The sequence below is a fragment of the Dipodomys ordii genome, unplaced genomic scaffold (assembly GCF_000151885.1).
Source record: "Dipodomys ordii isolate 6190 unplaced genomic scaffold, Dord_2.0 Scaffold76, whole genome shotgun sequence".
NCBI classification, from domain to species: Eukaryota; Metazoa; Chordata; class Mammalia; order Rodentia; family Heteromyidae; genus Dipodomys; species Dipodomys ordii.
In genome coordinates this window covers 4,077,141-4,089,829 of record NW_012267292.1, presented here as the reverse complement: position 1 = coordinate 4,089,829, position 12,689 = coordinate 4,077,141, and the positions used below count along the sequence as shown (strand labels likewise).

General features: G+C 38.4%; 1 protein-coding gene across 1 annotated transcript in view; it reads left to right on the top strand.

The window, feature by feature from the left end:
* Window positions 1–12,689, top strand: part of Abca13 (ATP-binding cassette, sub-family A (ABC1), member 13) — a 394,418-nt gene that overhangs the window by 229,074 nt on the left and 152,655 nt on the right. Inside the window, exons 45-47 of the mRNA XM_013024383.1 lie at window positions 4,172–4,241; window positions 6,720–6,832; window positions 8,738–8,825. Of these exons, the coding sequence (XP_012879837.1) occupies window positions 4,172–4,241; window positions 6,720–6,832; window positions 8,738–8,825 (271 nt within the window). The remainder of the gene's footprint in view (window positions 1–4,171; window positions 4,242–6,719; window positions 6,833–8,737; window positions 8,826–12,689) is intronic.

Below are 12,689 nucleotides of genomic sequence, written 5' to 3'. Positions count from 1 at the left end.
AGGCCAAGAGAACCAGCACTGTTGGCTTATCCCTCCAACCCTGCTGTTTTATATTTCAACTGTACATTTCCTGAATTGAGTGTTAGCCTAATTAATAGGTTATGAGTGTCATCATTTATATGAATTTTCTATTACCTGAAGTAAGCTACCTAATTGCTCCTTTCTCTTTCTTCAGTCACATTTTACATCACAGTTAGAAAATAATTAAGAGCATTCAAATTGTTTCATAAATAGAACGCAGTAGCAATTAACTTAAATTTAGTAGCTCTTTAGAAAAAGCTTGTACATGAAGTTTGTCCATTAATCATCTTGATAATTAGTTTGACAACAAATAAACTATTAATGGTTTCAGAGTGAAAGAATTAACAGAAAATTAATTATTTTACTTCAGTTCAGTTTTCTCTTGGGAAACAAAGTAGTTTTACTTAACTAAAGCTTCAGTGTGATGACTTATTTCTCTTCTATCTGATGCAACATCATGTAGGTTCTGATATGCATCTACATCTGACTGATAGAAAGGTAAACCCTAGGCCCACATTTAGCCTCATATTGCTGCAAAGAAAGGACAGCAAAGAGAGAGAGATAAAAAGAAAGAGAGGGAGGGAGAGAGAGAAATGAGGAGAGGAGAGGGGAGAGAGAAGGAGAATAGGAGGAAGAGGAAGAGTGAGCTTTAACCTCTCAAGAGAAGATAGAAGAACCAAGGTAGGATGAATGTTTCAGTGGTGGTAGATCATACTCCAAATTCTGTTTGCCCTTCCCTTTAACTTTACACAAGTAACAGAGGCTCTTCAAACCCTTCTGCCTTGTTTCTTTCTCCTCAGCCCAGCCTGTACAATACCCTTAGGCTCTTCCTTCTGTCTTCTGGATTTATGTTCTTTTCTCTTTCCTGTTTCTAATCCTCATAGTTGCTCCTTAACATATTTATACCTACTCAATCCACCTACCAACATCCTGTGCCTATGTGGACGCTGCATGGGAAGATACCCATGGATACTTGTATTAAGAATTTAGGTCCATGTTGCATAGACAGAGCTTCATTCAAGAGGGACAACATCAAAGTAACAAGTTTTTCTTCAGCCAGTATTTTCCTGTAAGTGCATTGTTGAATTCAATGATATCTACACTTTTACTTTCTGGACAGATTTTAGTAAGCACTTGCTTATCAGTTACACAAAACATTTCAAAATACATGATTAGACTCTGGCTGAGAAGTGCTTTTTTTTATTGAGATGCTCAACTCAAAGGTTCATGCACCATTTGGCAGTTGTTGTAATGAACTGTGTGATGCTGACCTCTTTTTTTCCACAGATGATGGTTGCTATAAATCTAGCCCAAATGTTTTCTTTCTCTGTTAGTAGATGTGCCAAAATTTAAATTTTGAAATGTGCAAATCTTGCCAACTTGTAGAAGCAGATTAGTAGACTGACATAATTTGATCCACTTTACACGGCTAATGTTGGGTGACACCTGAGTCAAAGCAGTCACTTTCCCTCTATCCCTGTTCCATTTTAATTGCCATCAGCATGCTTATTAGAATATTTTATATATTTCTAACAAGTTAAAAAGTTGATTGCGCCTGAGTGACAGTAGCTTGTGTCTATAATCCTAGCTATTCAGAATTTGAGAGATGGATGATCATCATTCTAAGCCTACCTAGACAGAGAAGTTCACAAGAATTTAATCTCCAATTAGCCAGCAAAAAATCCAGATGGAGATGTGGTTCAAGTGCTAGAGCACCAGCTGTGAGCAAGAAACCAAGAGAGCTCAGGGCACTGGGTTCAAGTTCTGTTACTAGGAATAAAAAAATAACAATTGTGTGAAGTTTATTTTCATAAACAAGAATACAGTACCATTTCCACAATTAGACTGAAGCAATATGATGTGTTATGCCAGTGGCCTACAGATTCCTGTGCTCAGGACAATCAAAAGGCTCATTTAGCCAATGAATGGTTTGTAGGCTGGCTCCTTGAAGATGATGTGACTGCTGATTGGATCTGTGAAGAAGAAAGTGGAGGTCAAAGGTCAAAAGCATGGTGTACCTACCCAAGCCATCATATGTAGGGGTGGAGAACACATCTCCATCCAGGACCAGGTTTTCTCCATCTATATCTCACCTTCACCAATGTGAATCTGGGCAGCTTATTGGACCTCTCTCTTCCTCTGTTGGCTTCTAATGAAGCAACATCAAACATAATGATGACCCTTGTGGAATGCTTTCAGCCCCTTTAGGCAAGTTAATATTTCTGAAGTTGATTCTCAAGACCTGTGGCCCTTTGCGACTGCTGCTGTCACTTTCAGATCTGAAAATCATGGTATTCTTTTAAAGATTTCAGGCAACTCTGCATTAGAGAGACTTACATAGCCCCACACTTTCAAACATTAGGGAGCAAGTGACCATGTTTACAACACCATTGTAGCTAGGTCCTACAAACACATGAAATAAATGCTTTACTCAGTCAAAATGGGCTTAGATTCCTAAACTGGAAGGAAATCTGGGGAGAAACATATCATTGCCAACCTGCTGTCCAGTCTGCTGGTCTCTTATGCATGCTCAAACAACTTTCTAGTGGATCTGTCTTTCCTCAATTAATATAAGTATCTTTATGTGTTTATATAAAGGGGTTTCAATAATCTGTCAGTTTATGAGTACAATATGTCTTGATCAAAGTCACCCCTCTCTCCTTCTCCTCTCATTCGCTTCAACACCAATCCCCTCAAGTTGCCCGGCTCTATTTTTCACACTTGTACTTCATGACTGTTACCACCCACACTTTTCCTCGCTCTTCCATCTATGGACCTCCCCTTGACCTCATGGAGCACAAGTTCTATTCAATGGCATTCATTTGGTTAGTTGCTCAAAGGAGTGATTTAGAATCCTCCCATGCACTTACCCTACTTTTATTAATTTGCATATATCTGCATATGAATCTTCAAACATAAAAATTATTGGCATTTAAGAGATGCAAAAAATATAAACTCTGTTAAATACTGTCATTATGACCATGTATCAAAGGAAGCTAGGGGATACAAAAATTAGAGAACAAACATAACTGACTTTCTGAAATGATTCACTAAATTATATACATGTGTGGCATTATCATGTTTCTATTTCTGCAACAAAATACCTGAATCTGGATGCCTCTGAATCAATGGGAAATGCTGGGTTTAAGTATACATAAAGTCAATAATTTAAAAAAGTAATATCAGCTACAACCACCTGATTAAATATATAACTTTCCTAGGTGTTGCATTTGCAGGTGAACTAGCAAATCTCAAATGTGAATTGCCCTAAGAGAATCAAATGAATAGTGCTGGAGAGGGCTTCAGAATTACATGTTCTTTGCTAATCCAGTGACTAGAAATAGCAAGCTTTCTTTCATTGGATTGGACTATTTTTCATCTTGATGTTGTTATACTGAGTTTCTGTGGCAAGTGAGACAAAAAACCTGAACTAGGAGAGGGGCAGGCTTGTCCTTACCCATGGGTCATCTTGGCCAGCCTCTTTACCTCTCCAAACCCCACAGGCCTGTTAATTTCCTTCCTCCCTTACATGTTAATTTCCTTCTTTCTCTAATAAAATTGGAGTAGCTAAGAACAATTATCATCACTAAATTACAGCTTGACTTACAAATGAAGTATGGGGCCATAGGCTAAGAAAACTATAGGGAACTTGAAATACAAAAGATTTCCCTATCTGCTTGTTCCTTACTGTTGTCATAACTTTCTGTTGTATAATCTAGAGTTTACACACAAATGGAACTGTAATGCTTGTTTTTCTTTAGCTGATGATTAAATGACTATATCTTGCCACGAGAAAGGAGTCATCAGATCCTTGTGTTTATGAATTGCATCTTGGTATCTGGTTATAAAACTAGGAGCTGTAGGATTCACAAGCTTAAAGGACCCCAGGAAGGTCCTGGAAGCCTTGGTAATATATTCAGTGCAGGAAGCCAAATGAGCAGCGTGTCCTACAATGGAATTCTGGCATTTTAATAAAAGCTGTCATCACATTAGCAGCTCATACTGAGAAAACAAATGTCAAAGCTCTGGCTTGGTGGCAGTAGGAGATTATCTTGTGAACAGGGTTCTACTGTGAAGGAACTTTCTTTTAGGGAAATAAAATAGCTTTGTAATCCTAAGGATCATTCTAATTCTCTCCTTTGTTCTTTAGAAAGAATTCTTCCCGCTGGCATAGAGATCCCTATTCTAGACCTGCATTCCAGGACTCCTGTGGCTGCCCGGTATGTTTCTGCGGCATTTTTTGATCATTTAAAATATAAATCTCAAGTGAAAAAATAAGTTTACTCTATCTGTGGAGCCTTCATGTTTTGGTCTATGAGTTTCTGTCTTTTTGAATCCATTGATTGGCCGTTTGTGGGAAAGTTTCATTCTTAAGGTGAACATTATATATACCCCACTGTGACCCCTTAGCCATTACCTACTGTCTGGATCATCAACATCCCCACTAGTATTCATTAAGCAAGTAAATCTTCTTCCACTAATAATGAGAGGCTAGAATTGCTACTGGGGGAGAAATTTCTCTAAATTTCAAGACAAAATGACTTTGAGGCTCTCATCATACTTTTTATTTGAGCTCTAAGAACCAGATATTAAATACTAAGCTAACACTAAATATTTCAAATGTGGTTGATTCACACCAGGACACCACTCTCTAAGGGAAGGCCACAATGTCCTAATCTATGAAAGAGAACAAATTGAAATTTACTTGGAAAACTGGTGGGAATTCTTCCCAAAGAAAATCTTGAGAGCTAATTAATAAAAGGGGCTATCCATGATCAACAGCCTAATGTGGCAAAACGAATTTACCTTTCAGAAGGGAAATGAAAATTCTTAGATCAGGATATAAAAGAGATGCTCATGTATAAAGTATGTTCACTGGCCTCTTTATGTAGTGATCTCTTGGTACTTTCTCTGTAGCTGAGTGACTTTGGAAAGTTTATTTTTGGCTGACTTGATCTGCTTTCTTCTAGAAAGAGGTAGAAAGATAAGAGAGAGCCATAACACAGCTTCCCCACCCCACCCCCATAATGGACACTTCATTTGCTGGTGCACCTGGAAGGTCCTTGGAACTCTCCATGCTTCCTTTGGGCCTCCATGATCAGAAAATTCAGATACATTTGCTGCTCCTTTGCAGTGACCACCTCTCTTTTGTTCAAGTTATTTTGTGCATAATTATTTGCTGCTTTTTTCAGTCTTGTTTCTTACATCTACTTGTGAAACGCTGGATGTTTGACTCCATGTTCTTGTTCTTAATTCTGGATTTAAATATACTATGATACCTTGTATAGAGATACATGAATTCATAGCAAAAATGGTCTAAGTTCTCACATAGGTGTAATTCACATGAACCATGTCAGTAATACGCATGCAAGAATCACATGAAAAAGTTCTGTAAGTAAAATAAACTTCAGAAATGCTGCATGAAGTAGAATTAAATAGGTGACCCTGTTCTAGTTCTGCTGAGAAAGCTGTTATCTGGTAATATGTGCTTCAACTGACAACAGGTAAAGAGGCTGCAGAGCTGTATGCAAATTAGATTAAGTAATCCTCCCGCCTTCTGCCTTCTCCACTTCCTATCATTGCTTTTGTCTTTACCCATGTTAAGAGATGATGATTGACACATTAGAAATCAGAAAACTCCAAGAAGGAAGGAGTTGAGATGGAAATAACAGCTTTAAGGAGTGCATTTTGCTCCTTGGCCTTGGTTCTGAGATGAACAGGAAGGAAGTGGAAACATAGGCCGATACCCGGCCTCTAGCAGCAACCACCAATCTGTTCTTTTACTCTTTGAGTCAAGTTATTTATCTATTTATTTTGAGTTGAGTGTTAATTAGAGTCTTCACGTGAGTGAGAGTTTGGATGGACTGTAATGTAAAGCTATTGGTATTCTTTTAGTGTCCTTCCCTTTGTTCCTTTTAGCAATCCAAAAAAGTCACATGTTAAATGCATATAATAATATATTACTTGGCTTAGTTCTTTCATGCTTATCTGAACCCAACAAAATCCATGCATTCAAAAGCCTGGTTTCCATTTCCATTTCCATTTCTATTTTTATTGTGCAAGTGAGAAAACAAGCTTCCAATGCTAGAAATGAATTTTCATATATTGTCTTCCTCTCATCAAAATGGAAACAATGCACAGTTAATCTGAACCCTGTGGCTAAACACTTTAGGTCACCCTGCATTCCCCAGCATTGTGAGACCAATATCTCTGTCCTTTGTTTGTTGTTGCTTCTTCATTCAGACTGGGTACTAGCACTCTAGTGTGCCTGTGCAGGATATGTTTGAGTTCTACTTCAGATACTTATGAAAGAAATGCACCCCTTTGAATTTTCCTGCTTATCTTCTCTCCACTAGTTCCCTCTGACTCTCTTTCAGCTTCATCAAACACACAATCATTACAGTGAAAACATTTTCCTTTTGAGTTCTTACAAATCTGTGCCAACTTGCAGACAGAAAAGGATTTGAAGTTCTCAGATATAATTGACAGCCCTGGTCTCAGTAGAATTCTGGCATAATTCTCCAACGTAGGAGACTTTTAAAAAAGATTTTAGAAATCAGAATGCATAAGAAGTGGGAGATAATTTATTAAAAATTGAAAGCGAGGGAAGAAATCACATTTAGTTTAAGGCATTGTTGGTAACCTAGTTTATGAGTTATAAAAAAGTTTCAATTTTATCTCTTTGAAAACACTTGCAGAAGTGTCCAAATCGAAGTGCTCCTTACCTGACCAACTGCCTGGGCCACACACTGCTCAATCTCTCAGGCTTCGATGTAGAGGAGTACTTGCTGCAGCCATCGGAGAAACCCAGGTATGTGCACAATTCTCTCTGGTTCTTTCCTATTGTCTTTGAATGACAGTTGTCCCTTGGTATCCTTTGCAATGGCTTCAGTACTCTGGAGATCACCCAAATCTACAGATGCTCAAGTCTCATTTGTAAACTGACACAGCATTTGCATAGAATCCATGCACTCTCCTGTATCCTTAGGTGACTCCTAATAACTAAGACAATGTGAATAGTTGCTATACATATTGTTTAGGGAATAATGACATGACACATTTGTCTGTACGTATTCAAAACGTGTAATTTTTTTGCATATTTTTCCATCAATAATTGGTTGAATCCCTAGATGTGGAAGTTATGAGCATATTTTGTTTTGAAATCTAATGTTCACAAGAACTTAAAAGTTAAACACTCACCTTAGTGTTCATAAACAGTCCAAAGTCCTACACTAAGTTCTAATCATATTCCTTGCTTCTGACTTTTGGTCTTTGAAACGTTGGAGGAAATTGTATCAATTGTGATTCTGTCCATGGTAGAGGCAAGGGAGCAGCAATGGGCTTACTGCTTTAGGGAATATGAGCAGGTGAGGTAATAGCATAAAGAAATACAAGTGCTTTTACAATTCCAACGCACTCTGAAGTATAGGAACCAGGTGCAACTGGTTTGAAAAATTCCTTATAGATGATGTTAGGAAAGTTTTGTTTGTGTTATTTTTTTTAAGGCCAAGAAGTGATTCTAGATGAGGTGGCCAGGAATGATTGGTTCTCATTTGAGCCTCACTAATATTCACCACCCCATCAGATTTCCCACCTCCTCTAGTACACTACACTGTTTCAGATATACAGGTTGTTTATATGGCCTGGAACGCCTCACCACCCTGAACCTGCCTCTTCTTCCATGATGCCAAGTCAGCATGCTCTCAGCCCCATGGACAGCTTTTGTCTCAGTGTTGCTATGCCTGAGCCTGCCTGCTGCTCCATTTCCTAGAATGTCCTATCTGATATCTTTCCTAACCCTGATGGTTAGTTCAATGGTTAGTGTCCCAAAGGTAGGAACTTGAAGTCTCAGAACTTAGAATTCTATTTGGTACCATGGACATTCAATTCACATCTGTCAGAGGAATTAGTGAATTCAGTTGAGCTGGATGGAAAAATGTCCCCATTCCCTTTCCTTCATTTTTGCCATGAGTTATGACACGAAACTGCTTGTTAGCTTCCTTTATACCAGAGATGGGAAACAGAGATTATTATTTGCTATTGCTTCTAATATCAACTATGTTTTGAAGCTTGGTTAGTGCCAGATACTATATAGCTTATGGAGAGATGGAGATAAAAGTTATCATCCCACCCAGGAAAATCTTACAGAGCTGCATAAAAGATAAACTACAGGTTGATTAAAACCCAGTGTGGTAACTAATGCAATGGATGGGAACATAGTATACTGGGAGAATTCAAAGGAAATGGAGCATCTCACTCAACTGTAGTTCTCTGATACCTTCCTGAACCAAGCAAGATGTGAGTGGAGAGGAAAGGTGCAGAGGAGGGTGGACACATCTGGGGGAGGGCGGGGCCTGCAAGATGATGATGGACAAGTGATTCCTGATTGATGGTTTTGTAGAGGACATAACCATGAATTTAAATAGAGTACTGATGGTCTCAACCATGTTCTTAAACTCTATGCATTTCTTATCATGATAGTAAGTTAGGAGAAGTTCAGTCCTTAGTATTACCAGTTCTTCTCCATAAGCAGTGCCTTTCTAGCACACTGACCTCAAGAGCCAGTCTGCTTTTGTCATACATATGACAAGACACAGACCACAGATGCTCGGTGGGGTACCATCTGTATGACTAGTGTGGTTGGGAATGAAATGAGCTGAGTAGAAGTCCTGGTGTACTTTAATTGGAGCACTAACACCTCATTTCCTGTTTCTAGGCTTGGAGGTTGGTCTTTTGGAGTGGGGGTCCTTAATGAAGTTCAAGACTCAAGTACAAATACATTAAAACCAAGAACTCTGGCAAAGGTGATACTATTCTTTATCCCCCCTCCCACTCTTCTTCTAGAAAATATTTAGGGAAAACAAAAATTTAAATACATTTTTGAAATATATTTTGTGGTGGGCAGATCAACTCCCAGTACATGCTCCTGAGAATTAATAATAAATTATTGTGGGGCTGGGAAGGTGGCTCAGTGGTAGAGCACTTGCCTTGCATGCCTAAGGCCCTGGGTTCGATTCCTCAGCACCACATAAGCAAAAAGAAAAAAGCTGGAAGTGGCACTGTGGCTCAAGTGGTAGAGCGCTAGCCTTGAGCTGAAGAGCTGAGGGACAGCGCCCAGGCCCAGAGTTCAGGCCCCACAACCAGACCCCCCCCCAAAAAAAAATAAATGATTGTATTTAAACCTTCTTTTGAAAGAGAAAAATGTATTATTTTCCTTTAGATATCTAGAAGCAAAATGAATAGATTATTACTATTAGTTAAAAATGAGACTACACTTAATAGGCTTAAAGCAAATGAGAATACATCTATTTTTTTGTCAGTTATGGGGAAAATGTCAGCTTAACCTTAAGATGGGAAAAGATGAAAGAATTAAAGTTTTCAACCCTAAGATTAGAAGCTAGTCTGATGCGTGACCAAGAGAGAAAAGGAATGAATAGGTTGTGAGAAGAAGGTAAATCAAATGTGGAAAAGTGAGTGTGAGTTTATGTCAGGAGGTCAGCATTAAATGACTACAAGTTCCTTGTCTCTGTAGAGTGGGCTGTGCTATCTATTCATAACTTAATCACAGAACTAATGAAACAAAGAAGGCATGATCCCAGGAAGTTGCCCTCTCTATTCTGTAATGGGGACATTCATGGTTCCCACAAACCTGGAAAAGCTAATTAGGATAGGGACTAGGGCATGTGGAGGTCTTCTTAATGGAACAGAAGATTTCTTACAATAAGTTCACCATAAAATCCCTGAAGGACATCTTAGCAATGTAATCCCTGAAGATAATTTTAGCAGTCAGACTTTGCAATATAATCCCTGAAGAAAATGCTAAATCTTAGTGTGGATTTTCAGAAATCCTTTTTTCAATTGAGGTTTGTTCAAATTTCTTTTCCTTTCTTTAAAGGAGAAGATTTCATAGCTCAATATAAAAAAAACCATTCATTTGTTGATAGAAAAATGACTTGTAAAGCATTTATTGGCATACATTGAAACATATGATGTAGTCTCTTAAAACACACTTCTTTTGTAGGACTCAATTTCTTACATTTGGACATTAAAAAAAATGTATCCAAGCCCCCGCCCTGACTATGTATTGTAGACAGTTGTCTCCTTGCTTTTAGATGTCTGTGACATAGACTTCCTCTTCAGTGATGAAATGGTCAGGGGTTCATGTGTTGACCTGACTCTTCTTGTTTTCTGTCTTTGTTTACATTTTTCTTTTCATGGACATGTTTAATTGATGATTTCTGGAATTTTTATGTTACTTGACATGTTCTTTGCAACATGCAAAAGTGAGTTGTATAACTGGTCCTTTGGGGGAGTCATTCTCTCCAGGAAGCCCAGGAGTCTGACAGGATACCATATTGAGGTGTGTGTCATCTGTCTGTAATGTATGCCTCCCACTGAAGGCTATTGGTGGCTGATGTCCTATCAAATAAATGCACTGACCTTTCACAAACAGTAATGACCAGACTTGCCTCCAAACTTTAGGCTACATTCAGAACAGAAGGCAAGATTTTCGTAGATATGGTCTAGGAAAAATAAGATATTTGCATACAAATATGCATAATGCATGCTCATTATATTATTAAATGTCTCTCAAGGAACTTTTCTGTCGTTTCATTCGTATACCTTGAATGTTTAGCTTATATTTATTTAATCAACATTCCCTTTAAAGCATACACATGTCCAATAAGAAGGCCAGATATATTGCCTCTCTTCTTTTGTAATATTCTATTAAGTAATATTCTATTATTCTATTCTGTGAGGCTCTCCTAAGTGACTGTCTTTTATTACTGCTACTTAGTTCCTCTTTTAAAACCTGTTTTATTATCTTTCAGTAGTTCTACAAAGGACTTGCCAATCAGCAAAGCTCTTTATGGATACATTGCATCTTCGTCAATGGTATTCCTTTCAATACTCTCACTCACCCCTCCCAAACCACCTGTTTTCTTTTTTTTTTTTTTTTTTTTCTGTCTGTCGGGGGCTTGAACTCTGGGCCTGGGCGCTGTCCCTGAGCTCTTCAGCTCAAGGCGAGCGCTCTACCACTTGAGCTACAGCGCCACTTCCGGTTTTCTGGTGGTTTATTGGGCTCTCACGGTCTTTCCTGCCCGGGCTGGCTTTGAACCATGATCCTCAGATCTCAGCCTCCTGAGTAGCTAGGATTACAGGCATGAGCCACCAGCACCCCGCTGGTCAAACCACCTGTTTTCTAACTTTTCTTAATTTTGTAGGATTTGCATTAATTTTTTTTTTACCACATTGTCCCTCCTCCTTTCTCTTCATTTGTCTACCCCCTTGACCCTTTCCCAACCCTCTCAAATACCCATTTCCTGATAATTATCTTACTGACTTTTGATTTACCTTTTCGAAGGAATTATGTTGAGTTCTCCCAGAATCTACCATATGTCAGTTAACACATTTGTGCACACTGAATACCACCTAAAGTATTTAATTATATATTTATAAACTAATTCTAGTTTCTACATATGAAAGAAAACACATTAGCCTTGTCCCTCTGGCCTAACTAACTTCACATATTTTTTAAGGTTCTTTCATTGATTTGCAAATGATGCCATATTATTCTTTCTAATGGATAAGTAAAATATCATTGTGTGTATATGCCATATTTTCTTTTTTTAAATTTATTTATTGTTATTTTAACAGTGATGTACAGAGGGAGTATGGTTACATAAGTCAGATAAAGAGTACATTTCTTTTTGAACAACGTAACCCCTTCCCTCATTCTCTTCTAGTTTTTCCCTCCTGTCCCCATTCACAAGTTGTATAGCTCATTTTTAACATAAAGTCTAATGAGTACCACTGTTGCACTTGTTTACCTTTGTCCCACTATATCTGTGCCCCCTTACCTTCCTAAGACATATAAACAAACAAGACAAAAGGAAATGAAAACAAAAACAGCAACAAAGGAAAAAAAAACTCTTTGTTTCTATTTCCTGGAGTTCATTTAGATAAATATTATTTTATATGGTCAGATGCACTTAGCTCAGTGACACCATTCTGTATTACCAAAATGATTATATCGTCAGCCACATATGTCAGTAGCATCAATGCTACATATGCAGTTAGTCCATGAGTGTTGGGCTATGCTGCTGTGGGCTGTGCTTCACAATGATACCTGCTTGTGGGAATGTTCCTTGGCTGGGCCTGAGAATGTTTCACAGATTGTCATTGCCAGTTGTTGCCAAAAACTTCCTTCCCATCACCCTCCATGGTTGCATACCATTGTGCAGCTTCTCTGTGGCCTGTTGAAAGCTGGGCGTGGGAGCCCATTCTTTGTACATTCTGCTTATTTGATGGGATTTCCTTGATGAACCTGTCTGCAGAGGATTCTGGGCTGTCTGTCTATTCATGTAGTTAAGGCCCACAAACCACTTAATGGCCTTTGTTGAGTCAAGCTACTCTCTAAAATTAATTATTGGGACTAGGAAAAGGTCAAGTACAGTGAGCAATGCCAATTACATTCCAGACCCTTTTGTCTCTCTCCATCATTCTTTCTGGGGATCTTAACAAAGTTTTCACAGCCTCACCTTTCATGTTTATTCTGAAGCTCTGTCTTTCAACATGTCTGTAACCCAGGTTTACTGGGCATAATTTCTAATTTCTGTTTTCAAGGGTAGTTCAGATGACACTTCGATCAAGTCTTTGACTGTGTG